The sequence below is a fragment of the Grammomys surdaster genome, unplaced genomic scaffold, assembly GCF_004785775.1.
Source record: "Grammomys surdaster isolate TR1022 unplaced genomic scaffold, NIH_TR_1.0 191, whole genome shotgun sequence".
Taxonomy (NCBI): domain Eukaryota; kingdom Metazoa; phylum Chordata; class Mammalia; order Rodentia; family Muridae; genus Grammomys; species Grammomys surdaster.
The window spans coordinates 13,697,147-13,711,059 of NW_021604636.1; the positions used below are offsets into that span (position 1 = coordinate 13,697,147).

Here is a 13,913-nt window from a genome sequence, read left to right on the forward strand (position 1 = left end):
AGAGAGAGAGAGAGAGAGAGAGAGAGAGAGAGAGAGAGAGAGAGAGAAAGAGAGGTTGGGGGGACAGGGAGAGGGAGACAGAGACAGAACCGGAAACGGAGACAGAGAGAGACAAGGGAATCAGAGACAGAGAGAGACATAGAGAGAGACATAGGGAGTCAGAGAGACAGAGACAGAGGGAGACATAGAGGCAGAGAGACAAAAAGAGAGAGAGCCAGAGAGTAGTAATAATTTTAATCGGTTTAAAATATATGATTTTATGAGGTGTACATTACATCTCAATAAAGCAGTTGTTTATTTTTTTATTTTGTATGTATACATGTCCATATGTGTGCATGTTTGGAGGTACATATGTATGGGGTGTACATAGCCATGAAGGCCAGGGGTTGATGATATTTGTGTTCTTTTATGGCTCTTCATGTTATTATTATTAAGACAGATTTTTCTCACTGAACCAAACCTTGAACTCACCAAGTTGCAAGAATGGCTGGCCATTCTAGCCCTTGAGCTAGAATGAGCTCCAGGGAACCTTTCTGACTCTCAGCCCCAGCTTTGGGACAGCAAGCAGGAGCTGCTGAGCCCGGCAATTTATGTGGCTTCTAGGGATCTGAACTCAGGTCCTCGCATTTGAACAACAGACATTTTACTGACTGAGCCTCTCCCCATTCTATAAAGCTGTTTAAAAGGTGGAAGATGAATGGGGGAGAAGAGAGGAGGAGGAGCAAGAAGAGGAGGAGGAGCAGGAGGAGGAAGGACAGGAGAAGGAAGAGGAGAAAGAAGAGGAAGAGGTGGAGGTGGTAGTGGTGAAAGAAATAATGTATCCTAGAACCCTGGGACAACCAAAATTTTACTGTTGAAAGTTATCAGATCTCAAATTAAAGGAGTCAAAGATTAATTCTTTCCACTTCTTAAATTTTCCCCACGATGATAAAAATATGATGTTCCATCTCAAGTCTGGCACCAGGAAGCTCTGGCTTGTATGCGATTCTCCCTGGTGCAAAAGAAGGAAATGGACTCAGAAGCTTCCGACAGCTTACCAAAGCCACAGCCAACAAGACAGAATAGCATATACTAAGTACACCAGCCCCCATGGCAGCTCACCTGCCTACACCTCATAGCCTCTCAGTGACACCCTTCTGCTGTTAGGCTATGGGTCACTTCTTCCTCCCAGGGACAACACTTATATTTGCCACAAAGCTCATTTGAAATATAGCCCTATTTTATAGATCACATGACTGAATCACATAGATCATCCCTCATCCATTTTTTAAAAATAACTTTCCAATGTTTTTATCAGCCTTTGTATTCTGTACTCAGAAAGGTTTGACAGAAGGGTGAGGCCATAATATTTCTTAAAATATTGAACGCAAAGAGAATATGGTCTTCATGAAAATAGAAAGGCTTGTTTCGTTTCCACCGATGTTCATGAAGATGAGACTTTATTTCTTCACTTACTATTCATTTGTTCTAAGATAGTGTCTTGCTTTATTGCCTAAGCTGGGTTGGGTCTACTAGGCTGAAATGATCCTCCTGCCTCAGCCTCCCACATCATTGGGATTACAGGTACACACTACAGTGCTTGGTTAAAGTGTATGCTTTTATGATGTTTTAAATGGCTTGTTCTCTCTCCCTCTCTTTCCCTCTTTCCCTCCTTTCTCCCCCTCCCTCTTTCTCTCCTCACTGGACATTCCAAGTCTACAGTTGCTCTAGTTGGTTCCTTGGAAGCTGTAAGGCAGTGAGTGGTTCTCAACCTTCCTAATGCTTTGAGCCTTTAATACCGTTCCTCATGTTATGGTGATCCCGAAATATAAAATGACTTCATTGTTGCTTTATAATTGTCATTTTGCTACTGTTATGAATCATAATGTAAATATCTGATATGCAGGATATCTGACATTGACCCCATGAAAGGATTATTTGAGCCACCAAAGGGTTTGTGACTCCCAGGTTGAGGACCACTCCTCTGAGATGAAGCCTACAGTACAATATGTCTGCTAAAGAACTTTTGAGGGACTAGTCACTAAGACCTGCCACATAGCAGGACAATAAAGTAGCTTTCTCTTCCACTTACCAGTGCTGGTACATGTCTATGTTGGCATTAAAATGAGAGTAAAGACAATCAATTTTCAACCTGTTTACACATGTAAAACAGCTCATTTGGCATTTAGCCCCATTTTAGATCACTTGAAAAACTGCATGGATCATTTCTCACCCATTTTTATAACATGTTTTTCTGGACTTTATTTTGGCGTGGACAAGGTCGCATAGTGTAGATCAAACCAGCCTGGAGCGTGCTATGTAGTTCAGAGTGGCTTCAGTTTGCCAGCCTTTCTGCCTCAGCCTTGTATGTGGTAGAATTACAGGTGTGGGCCACCATATGGCAGGGGTTAATTATGCGTACATCTTCAGCCCTGTCCTGTTGTATCTCTACTATTTCCTTTAGCTGTTTTTCTTATTATTTAAATAGTTAGTCAGACCTCTTGGTAATACCCTTCCTATCGTCCCAGCCTGTAGGTCCCTGCTGTTTTTTTGAACTTGTCTTCTAGGCCCTCCTTCTCTTCTTCTTGCCTCCCTTCTTTCTTCCCTCCTTCCCTCTCTTCTTCCCTCACAGGACATGTTTATACTATCTTTCAACCAGTTTAAATAAAATTTAAAAATAAATAGTAATCACAAAAGAAACCAAGTCAGTACCCAGCCAACCAGACATACTTCTCAGCCACAGCAAGGTTTCAGTGTGGGATTTCTGCTGTCTCTCCAACTTTGAGAGACAGCCATGATAGTTCTCCTGTTCAAAATGTGACCTTGGACTAAGTCCAGAATGACTGGAGATGAAAGTGACTGTGGATGTGGGTATCAGCATGCTTACAGGGTTGTTCACACTTGGAAATGTGAACAGGAGTCTTTGAGTTACTTTTTTTATGCCCAGAAATGACTGAATGCCAGGATTCAAGAGTCATTAAGGTAACTTCAGGACAGAAACGTCTCCTGGTCATGAGACTGTCTTCACCTCTGTTCCAGTGGACAGACTGCTATCCTGGGACCCACAGACACTAGCCTAGGCCAGCACTGGATCCCCAAGCACAGAGGGCACCTCCTTCGAGGGTATCCTTTCTAGTTTGTGATTCGTGTGTCCAGAGCAGCCCGTGCAACACAGTGCCTTAGGATGGGCTGGACTCCAGCAAAGGATTAACTAAGACTGACTGCAAACTGTCTCCATTTCAGAAGTATGCTTCCTCTCTTTCTTAGTCTGGATTTTAGGAAGGTATACCTAAATTTGGAAAGATGCATTCTAAGAAAACTCTGTTTTGAAGGATTTCAAGGAAGCCCTCTTTTTAGGCAATGACTGGAAGTCACTCTGCTTTCTATCCCTTTTGTGGCTCCATAATTTTTTCCCAGTAGATTTTTTCACTGAGGAATTGAATTATAATTTGGTTAACAAATATACTTCCTCTACGAAGGGCACTTCAAAAAGTACTGTGCAAGCCCATGGATTTGGGCACATTGCATTTATCACAACACATTTGGTGCAGAGTACATACCATAAGAAAAATGGCTACACTTCACACAACCTAATTTACATGTATGTGAGTTGAAAAATTATTATAACAACTCTTTTTTTTAAATCAACATGGGCCTGGGGCAGGACGAGTAAATGGGAACAAGAAAGCTAATTTATTATGTCTTTTCTATGTGGCAGAGCTTGTAGCATTTTAATATTAAGCATGGCTAAATGTGGACTGTGAACCCACTGAGTCTAGTGAGTGAAGAGTTTCAGTCTCGCCCCAGACCCTTGTAATATCCAGCACTAAGCGAGAGCGTGCCACCCTGTATGTCTTTCTGCATTTTATGCTATGAAACAGATAATATTTTTTTTTTCAGAGGAGGAGACTGGTTCACAGTAATATGGGAGCTGGGAAATGCAGCATGGAGGTAATATGTAGATCCAGGACTCACTAGATACGGCCCCCCGGCGGCCCCGAGGAATCTCTAGCTACAAGTCATTATTCTAGGATGCCAGGAAGTGCATGCTGGGATTTCCTGAAGGGCTGAAATAGTGAGTGCCCTCTCCTGAGACCCAAGCTGCCCCTGCAGGCAGTCAGCAAACTCATATGGTAGTCCCTAGGCTTTGAAAAATGTCTCAGAGGACTAGTGCTCAACTCCTTGCCATTGTTTCCTTAAAACAACAACGACGACAACTACAGTAACAACAACAACATCAATATCAACAACCAAAACACCAAACAAACAAAAACCATTTTGTTTGTTTTCTGGACAGGGCTCACTGCATGTGTATAGAGGTCAGAGGGTGATTGCTGGAGTTGATTCTCTTCCTCCATGTGGCTTCTGGGGCTTGAACTCAGATTGTCAGGCTTGGTAGCAAATTCCTTATCCACTGAACCATCTCAGTCACCCAATCTACCCCTTCTTAAAGAATCTCACTGTCTCTCTATCTTTGTATATATGTGTGACACACACACACAGAGAGAGAGAGAGAGAGAGAGAGAGAGAGACAGAGACAGAGACAGAGAGAGAGAGAGAGAGCGCTTGACTGACCGACTCACTGGGATGGAACACGGCCTTTGCACGTGTTTAGCAAAGGCTTTCCTACTGAGCCGTAACCCCAGCCCTTTATTTTACTTTTTATTTTGAGACAGGGTCTTACTAAGTTATTCAAGTTGGCCTTGAGTGTACTGTGTAGCCTAGGCAGACCTCAGCCCCCTGAGGAGCTGGGATTACAGCCCATACCACTAAGCATGACTCTTGTCTTAATTTTACTTTACTTTTGCATGTGTGCAATAGACAGCAAATTCTCCGGTTAGTGGCTAGATCTATGTTTTTTGAGACTGTCTGAGTATGCTTCATCAAACATGGCAAACAAATAACTAGTCCTCTCAGTACCTCTCCTGTGCAAATGTCATCATCTATGCAAATACCAGCTTCTAATGCCAGCTCAAGGCAATGGTTGCTGTTCCCCTGGGAGCTAAAGGCAAGCCTTCAGAGTTGGGCTGTGTGTGTGCATAATGCAGGTTGTTGTCCTTTGTTTTTTTGGGTTTGATTTGGTTTGGTTTTGGAGGGTGAGGTAGATAACTTTTAAATAAGATCCTTCAGCTTTCATCTGTCCTTCTAATGTGAGTACTGGGTGGCACTGGGTATTCCCCAGTCCTTTGGGGATGTCACCAGAGTCAGAGGTGCTGCTGATCAGAGCGCCCTCTGGGCATGGACTTCAGTCATGGATATTCCTGTTTTCTTTATCAAGCTTTTTCTCTTCCCTGTAAACATTAACCCCACAAATGGGCTGCTGCGGGGCAATGTCTGAAGTTTTGATGCTGGAAGAGTCCAAGTGGTATTGACGTGGAAACCAGAACACCGTTTTACTAATGTAGCATGCTGCTTGGCTTTGTCGAAATCTAGACAAACTGACGATACCAAGACACAGGTAGGGTTTAGCCCTCATAGCAGCCTGAGTTTCCCTTGTCGCTTACATGCCTAGGATGTGCGGGTGAGAATGGGAAACAACTTCAGTTCATGAGCAATTATAATCATCCTTGTACCAAACAAGAGAAAGGGCTGGATGTCATGTCCTTCTTATTGTGGTTTGCTTCCTAATCCTGATCTCATCAAAACATGGTCCTTTATGACACTGCTGCCTTCCACATAACACAGATGCTTGACTGTATCTGCAGTAAGGTGGTGTGTGCATCGAATTCTATGCCAACGAATGGAACTCACCCACGATTCTGTCACGACTGTGATAGCGTAAGAAGCTACATTTCACCCGACTTAAGCCTTCTGCGTTCTTTCCCCAGGGGTCAGCAGATTCCTATACAAGCAGGCCATCGGACTCCGATGTCTCTTTGGAAGAGGACCGGGAAGCGATTCGGCAAGAGCGAGAACAGCAAGCAGCTATCCAGCTTGAGAGAGCAAAGGTGACTTTCATCCTTTTCTTTAATTGAGAGCTGTCATGTTGCACAGTGTCTGTGCTCAGCATTTCCACCTTACATCTGTCTTGGGGTTCCTGATAAAGCACTGACCAAAAGCAACTTGGGGAGGAAAGGGTTTATCAGTTTACAACTCTGGTCACACTCATCAGTGACAGAAAGCAAAGCAGTACAGAAACCTGGAGGTAGGAACTGAAGCTATGGAGAAACTCTGCTTATTTGGCTAGCTCTCTGTGGTGTACTTAGCCAGCTTTCTGATACCCACTCAGGGCCACCTGCCTAAAGGTGAGACTGCTCACGGTGGGCTGAGCACACCTACATCAATCCTGAGTCAGGAAAATGCTCCACAGGCTTGCCTACAGGCTAATTTGCTAGGAGCATGTTTGTAATGGACACTGCCTCTTTTCAAATGACTCTAGCTTATGTCAAGTTCATGTACAGGCAGCCAGCATGTATCTCTCTGGAGTATTCATTTTCCAGCCATCCTGCCAAGGCTTCAGATTGCAAGGCTCTCTGTTGTATGTGCTCTTCACAGAAGTTAGTGGTATCTGCAGGGGCCCATTTCCTGTGAACCTTTGCCTTTTTCTGTTTGACTTAGTGGTAATTATTGGTCCTTCCACAACCTAGCAGTGTGGCAATATCAAACTACCTCACGGAGTATTGGCAGAGAAGCTTCTGAGCTGCTAGTCTGAGTCCTCTGTTCTTGACCCCTCCCCTTCACTGCCTAGCCTCTGTTATACACCAAACAGGCACTGCCGTGCTGTGGACGTCACTGCTTCTTCTGTTCTGTGGTTTCTAGATATCAGATTCTCACCTCAAATTCAGTACGGAGTTCAGCGGGTTTGCTTGTTTGTTTGAGAAGGGGTCCACTACACTGCCCATTCTGGTCTTGAACTTGTGGACTTAATAGCTGGGCTGCAGACGTGCACCATCAGACCTGGTTAAGCCCTTTGAACAACTCAAACAAGAGCAGCAAAAATAAGTGTCAGAAGCCATCACTAGCTAATAAAGGCTTCAGATCCTCTTCTTCCAGAAGACACAGGATGCAGCAGGAAACCAACTGCAGTCGAATTTTAGGACCAGGGGAGACACCAGAGCTCTTCCATCCCTCCTACGTCTTTCTAATTTATTTCTCAAACCATAGGCCCTTTCGGCAAATTAAGTTTTGTGCTCAATAACAACATAGGAGACAGGGTTTATGGCTAGCCCGTCTGCTGCTTCCATGGCCAACTCTAGTGGTGGGTACCTTTCTGAATTTTAAACTCAAGCCCAGATGAAGTTAATCTCCTTCCTTTTCTTGTTTATGATAAAATGCTTCAGAGATTGAAGCAAGAGAAGAGTGATACAGATGAACGAGGGGCTGACATCCACACACTCTGTGTCTGTGCTGATAGGAGGGCATCTGCATAGGGCCTGGGAGGGGATAAAGAGGTCCTAATGTGGGTCCTACCTTAACTGTTGATATTCCCAGAGCAAATAAATAAACGCATAGCAAAGCTGCCCAGAAGCTTGGAGAACTTGTCGCTAGTTCTTGTTTTGAAAATGTCCTTCACCATCTGGTTCATTACTGTGCGGTCACCTAAATGGTGGTGGCAGGACCATAGCCTAGACTGGTGGCTGGCTTAGTCCCAACAGGCTGCACCTGCTCAGTAGCACTTTGCCAGCAAGAGTTCACATAAAAGTTTAAAACCAACTGTTAGAGGCTAGGAAGAAGATACAGGTGAAAAGCCTGTTCCTTAGGTTTATCTCACATTCGCCCCTTCCCCCCTGACATGACAAGATGTTTATCTACAAAAGATCTCAGGTTTTCAGATCTGAGGCTCTTTGAAAAATCTCTGTCTTCCACCCACTCACCCTCAAATTTATAATAGTGTCCATTTCGTACCATATGTTTTTCTTGTGTGTGTGGACTTGTTCGTGTGTGTGTGTGTGTGTGTGTGTGTGTGTGTGTGTGTACTTATGAGTGTGCGTATGCATATTTGTGTGCATGTGTTAGAAGGTCAGAGGTTAATGTCTTTTTCTAATCACCCTCCACCTTAATATTTGAGACAGGTCTCTTAGTGAACCTGGAGTTCACTATTTGTCTAGACTGGTTTGGGCCAGCCAGTGCCAGAAATCTTCCTGTCTCTGCCTCCCCAGAGCTGGAATTAAAGATGTACACATCTGCAGCCTGCTTTTGTCACAGATACTGGGAATCTGAATTCAGTTCCTTGTTCTTGTGCAGCAAGTACTTCAACGACAGAGCTGTCTTCCTAGCACTTCCCTTGCCCTGGTATACATGTCCTGCATCCCAGAGTTGGGAGAGTGTCTGTGACAGGTTAAAATAAATAAATAAACAGTGTGTAGGAGTGGAGAACGGAGCTGACTGCTGCCCCACCTCTGTGCATCCCTCCCCAGTCCTTTTGGGCCTGGTTCTTTATTGAGGATGCTGGAAAGTGCTGCAGAAAGAAAATGGCCGGGCTGAGAGGATTGAGTCACTCCCAGAGTCATCTCTGCAGATCTCTGGGTGTGACCAGCAACTATAAAACCCAGAGGAGAGCTCTCTCTGGAAAGTGATTTCCTTGTTGCCTGGAACCATCATTCATCCTATGACATGTTTCAATAGGAAAATGCTTCTCTCTCCTCCCCTCTCCCTCCCTCCTCATTCTGTACTTCTGTCTCCAGTCCAAACCTGTAGCTTTCGCGGTGAAAACGAACGTGAGCTACTGTGGTGCCCTGGATGAGGATGTGCCCGTTCCCAGCACAGCCATCTCCTTTGACGCCAAGGACTTTCTTCACATTAAAGAGGTAAATGTAGGACATACTGCACCTCGGCACCTGCCAAAAAGCTATAGCTGGGAGTCAGCCTGTGCCAAGCCCACAGGAGAGGCGACCCAAAGAGCTGCCAGTGTGGAGCCTCGCTCGCTCGCTCGCTCGGTTAATGCTCTGGGCCTCTGCATCCTGTCATCTCACTGCGATTTAGAGGCTGAGGTCATCGCCTGCAGTGCCACGTGCTTCCAGTGCAGAGCACACCCAACACGTAGAACGATAGTGTGGGTTTGGGATTTTATACCACACACACATTCTCTCTCTCTTTCTCTCTCTTTCTCTCTCTCTCTCTCTCTCCCTCCCTCTCTCTCTGTCTCTCTATCTATTTATTTCTGTCTGTCTCTGTCTCTTTCTCTGTCTCTCTGTCTGCCTCTCTCTCTGTCTCTGTTTCTCTCTGTCTCCATTTCTCTGTCTCTGTGTCTCTCTGTCTCTATCTCTCTGCCTCTTTATGTCTCTGTCTCTGTCTGCCTCTCCGTCTCTGTCTCTTTGTCTCTTTCTGTCTCCATCTGTTTCTATCTATGTCTCTGTCTCTTTCTCTCTCTGTCACTTTATATCTCTCTCTGTCTCTCTGTCTCTATCTCCATCTATCTCTCTGTCTCTGTCTCTCTGTCTCTATGTCTCTGTTTCTTTCTCTGTCTCTGTCACTGTCTCTCTCTGTTTATATCTCTGTCTCTATTTCTGTCTATCTCTCTGTCTCTCTCTTTCTGTCTCTGTCTATCTCTCTGTCTCTCTCTTTGTGTGTGTGTGTGTGTGTTTGTGTGTGTGTGTGTGTGTGTGTGTGTGTATCTTGGGAACCCAGGGTCTAGTGGAGGCTACAGAGCCATGGACCCATGGATCTAATCTAGGGAAGCATGAGTTTGGTAGCAGCAGTAACAAGGAGGGATTTTTTTACAGAAGGATATTATCATTAAAGACACTGAACTGTGGCTCTGAAATAGTTAAAGGTAAGAAAGGGACAAAGGACTCTAGGAAACAGACAGCTTGAGGAGTTGAGCAATGTAAAGAGGACTTGGAGGTTCATGTGTAGAAAGGTAGAATAATAAAATAATACAACAAAATCGCAAGTTCTGTGTGCAGCCTAGTTAGTAGTTCTGCTTTGTATCAGACACTGTGCTAGGCATTGGATAATGAGATACAAGGACCACTGATGGTCCTTAATGGACAAGGCACTCTGAATCTGAGGGCAGAGTGAATATTTGTGATTTCTGTATGTATAAAAGAAAAAATTAGACTCATATCCCGGAAGTTCACAGAAAGACCTCAGGATGGAGGAAGCATCAGAACTGGACACAGGGTGACATTGGGGGGGAGGGGTCAACTGAAAGCACCACAGCATGGCCAGAGAGCAGAAGTAAAACAGAAGAGGCCACATCCAGGATTCAAGACATAGAGCCTTCCTTTTGGCTGTGCTCAGGTTGAATTCAGGGCCATATGCCCAGCAGACAAGCACTATTGCTGAGCTGTTAGCCCCAGCCCTACGGGAACATCTTGCACTAGGGCAAGAAGACTGGTCCTTGTCACCAGACAGTAGGCTGGAAAGAAGTTTGGAATAAAGTAGAGAGGTGCTCAGCCTTGTGTGTGGGGATGAGGGAGCTGTGATGGGCTGGGGGGGGGATGCATAGGGCTGCAGAGACTGAGCAGTCACTAGGCAGCTTAGAGGAAGGGTGAAGTGTCAGATAGAAGGGACTTGGGGGTCCCACTCCACTACATGTAGTAGAGAAAACAAGGGCGGGAGAAATAAAGGGAAGGTGGTCGGCTTATTGATGTGACTTGGGATCACAGGAAGTAGCAGCAGCCTCTAGATTCGGCTTTTCAAAGAGAGAAGGCAGAAAGGGGCCCAGACGTTGTAGTGCGTGCCCATGAATTTACGGTTGAACACGTTGTGTCTGGGCTATGGTCCCCTCCGCATCTGAGTGGTTGAATCTCTCTCATTATTTTCACCAAAAGCAACTAAGTCATCTTCATGAGTTGCCAACATTCACCCTTTCAAAGGTGAAGCAAACTTTAAGAGAAAGGGACATTCTTCCACACATACGACAGGGACATTCCAACTTTGCAGTATTTTATTGCTTTTTACATTGTACTAGTATTCTAGTTTTTATTAATACTTATTTTAATTGGACATATTTATGTGATCATTTGATACATATTACATGTAATAGGTCACAATGAAATCAGAGTAGCTAACACTTTGGGCTCTTTAAACATAAAAGAATAAAGTTTTCTGAGGTAGAATATGACGTTTTGAAATATGAATGAAGCCTGTCCTGGCCAGGTTTGGGTGACTGATATTTGCATCTGCATAGAGACACTTTGTGTGGCGCCTTTGAGCTGCTCTGACAGTACTTCGATGTGTCTTGCTGGCAGTGTCTGAGAGCTGTTGATCAAGGGATTTTCCTTCAGTCTGGCGGCTCCTTTTCCGTTAGTAGTGTCTGAGCTAGTAATCGTGTATGGATCAGAGCCACTGTTTTCAAATCTTGCAGATCAGATAAAAAAAAAAAAGTCTTAGAAAGAGAACATGCTAATCACTTTAGGGAAATCAAAATGGAGAAAACTGGAACAGTGCGAAGGGGCCTTTCCAGAAAGCTGGCTCAACCTCTGAGACACCAGCAACCCAGATGGGCTCACTTCTGTAGCAGGCTGATTACTTCCTGTCCAGACATCTCTCAAGCAACGTTCTAAGTGCTTTCTCAGGTTAAAGATCAAGAATAGCCACAACGGTGCCAGTCCCAAAACCAAACAGACAGAGCCTTCAGCTTGGACTCTGCACAGTGCCTTGCTCCCCAGTGGCCATAGAACTTTCACTCACTTTGAGTGGGAGGCTCAGTGTTCTTTAGCTGTTTCCTAAAACTACAGGAAACCACTTTGGGAAGTTGCATTAGCCATCTCAGGCAGCCCTTTAAGGTCACTGGGGTACCACTTAACAAATTAGTATCCTGGTGGGCTGACTTAATTTCAGGAAATAACTTAAGCCCTAGGAAACTCTGACTCATGGTCTTTGTTATCCCTGCCACCTTAAAATGTAAACTCCAGACCTTATGCACCAAAGACTTCTAAAGGGCCCACTTACCTTTTCTTAATTACAAAGTAAACAGGCCTGTTATTTCAGGTGTGTTATCCTGAATTAGTCAGGAAACTAAGACCCAGATGGTTCAAAGTTCCCTATCCCATCAGCTCAGGCTCCTTTCAACTCAGACTCATGATTGGCAGGGAGCCTGGCTTATGCAGGAGCTCTGAGCAGGAAGGGCTGAAGCCTGCTGTGTCATTGTCATTTCAGTGTGAGATTATTACTTAGAATTAGTCAAGTTACTCAGAATTTCATGCTGTGATGACTCAGTGAACCTTCCAGGCTTCCTTCTCACAATGTCAGTACTGGAGATATGCAAATTCCACTTTCTTCTGAGCTAAGCAACTCATCCTACAGTTGGTATATATTGAAACACACACAGGCATGCACACATACACAAGCATGCATGCATATATATACACATATGTACACATGTATACACACACATGTATACACATACATATATACATACAAGTACACACACAGAGACACACATACACACATACACAGATACACACATATGCACACACATATACACATATACATACAAATACAATCACATACACAGATACATACACACACACACATACATATACTTATATACACATGTACACCCATACATACACATACAGAGCCACACACATACACAGGCACACATATGCACAATACACACACACACAATCAAAGGCAATGAGGTTATCAACACTGATAAAGACCATAAAGAGACTTTTGTACTCATCCTGGAAGGTTTAAATGATATAATTTTTACTATTTTCTAGACATTACTAGTAGAAACATTCCCTTGAGACAGGCTTACACTAAACTTCTGTCTGCCCTAAACTCAGTAAATCAATAATTGTCAACATAATCTTGCTGGTACATCAAGTAAAGCCGTGCTGATAGACGGTTACCCCACATTCATTAGAGTCTTCTGTGGACTTGTGTCCCTAACTTTGTACATCACGAAACCAGGAAGAAATCTTGGCATTCCCGTTAGCCCCAGGCCATATAGAGATTATTTTCAAGTTGTGTGTACAAACATGTCATTTGTTCAGACTTTGTAACTTTGGACTTTTTCCTCAAATAATGGGCTGTGCCTTAATTTGAAGTCCCACATTTGAATGAGAGTCGACAGTAAACAGTACTGTGTACATATCACCTGAAAGCTGGTAATGAATGACTATCCATCAAACGTCTTACACCTAACACGTTTTACACCTGACATTGATACAGATTGTGCCTGGTGGGATCGACTCTCATTCAAATGTGGGACTTCAAATTAAGGCACAGCCCATTATTTGAGGAAAAAGTCCAAAGTTACAAAGTCTGAACAAATGACATGTTTGTACACACAACTTGAAAATAATCTCTATATGGCCTGGGCCTAACGAGAATGCCAAGATTTCTTCCTGGTGGGATTGTGCCTTGAAGATTAAGTAGGCCTTCTTGAAAGAACCGAATGAATCCAGAAGTTAGGACCTGCTTTTGATAAGGGCTGACAGATAAGAGTGCACACAGTTCTAACTGGCCCTCTGCCTCTGCCATAAGGTAACTTACATGGAAACACAGCCTCTTGTTGCTTTGTGACTATTTTCACAGAAGGGCAGCAGATGCAATGAGTTACAGTAGAGAGCGTATTTATCATTTGGGCCTTTTCAAATAAAGCCTCTGGAGAATCTTCCTTTAGTCTGTGAGGTGAAAACATTTCTTCCAAGACAAAAAAAGCCCGGTGTTTGTGGTCTCTGTGTATTGAGTGCACACTGAGGCGTAGTACACTGGACAGATAACATTGTATCCCTCCGCCTCCTTGGAGTTAACTCCTGAAGTGTGAGGATAACTGAATTACTATTGAATGCAGCTTTCCTCTCTGCTTTCCAGAAATATAACAATGACTGGTGGATAGGAAGGCTGGTCAAAGAGGGCTGTGAGATCGGCTTCATCCCAAGTCCGCTGCGCTTGGAGAACATACGCATTCAACAGGAACAGAAAAGAGGCCGTTTTCATGGCGGGTAACACCCCATCTTTTTCATGAGCTAGCCTTTTCTCCTTCCTCCCTCTCTCCTTCCCTCTCTCTCCCTCCCTCCCTCCCTCTCTCCCTC

General features: G+C 44.2%; 1 protein-coding gene across 2 annotated transcripts in view; it reads left to right on the forward strand.

Moving 5' to 3' along the window:
* Positions 1 to 13,913, forward strand: part of Cacnb4 (calcium voltage-gated channel auxiliary subunit beta 4) — a 136,097-nt gene that overhangs the window by 80,577 nt on the left and 41,607 nt on the right. Inside the window, exons 2-4 of one of the 2 annotated variants that reach the window (XM_028769160.1) lie at positions 5,808 to 5,927; positions 8,604 to 8,726; positions 13,693 to 13,823. In XM_028769160.1, coding sequence (XP_028624993.1) covers positions 5,808 to 5,927; positions 8,604 to 8,726; positions 13,693 to 13,823 — 374 coding nt within the window. Of the gene's footprint in view, positions 1 to 5,807; positions 5,928 to 8,603; positions 8,727 to 13,692; positions 13,824 to 13,913 lie in introns of those variants that run through there. The other variant, XM_028769161.1, reaches the window with a different exon arrangement.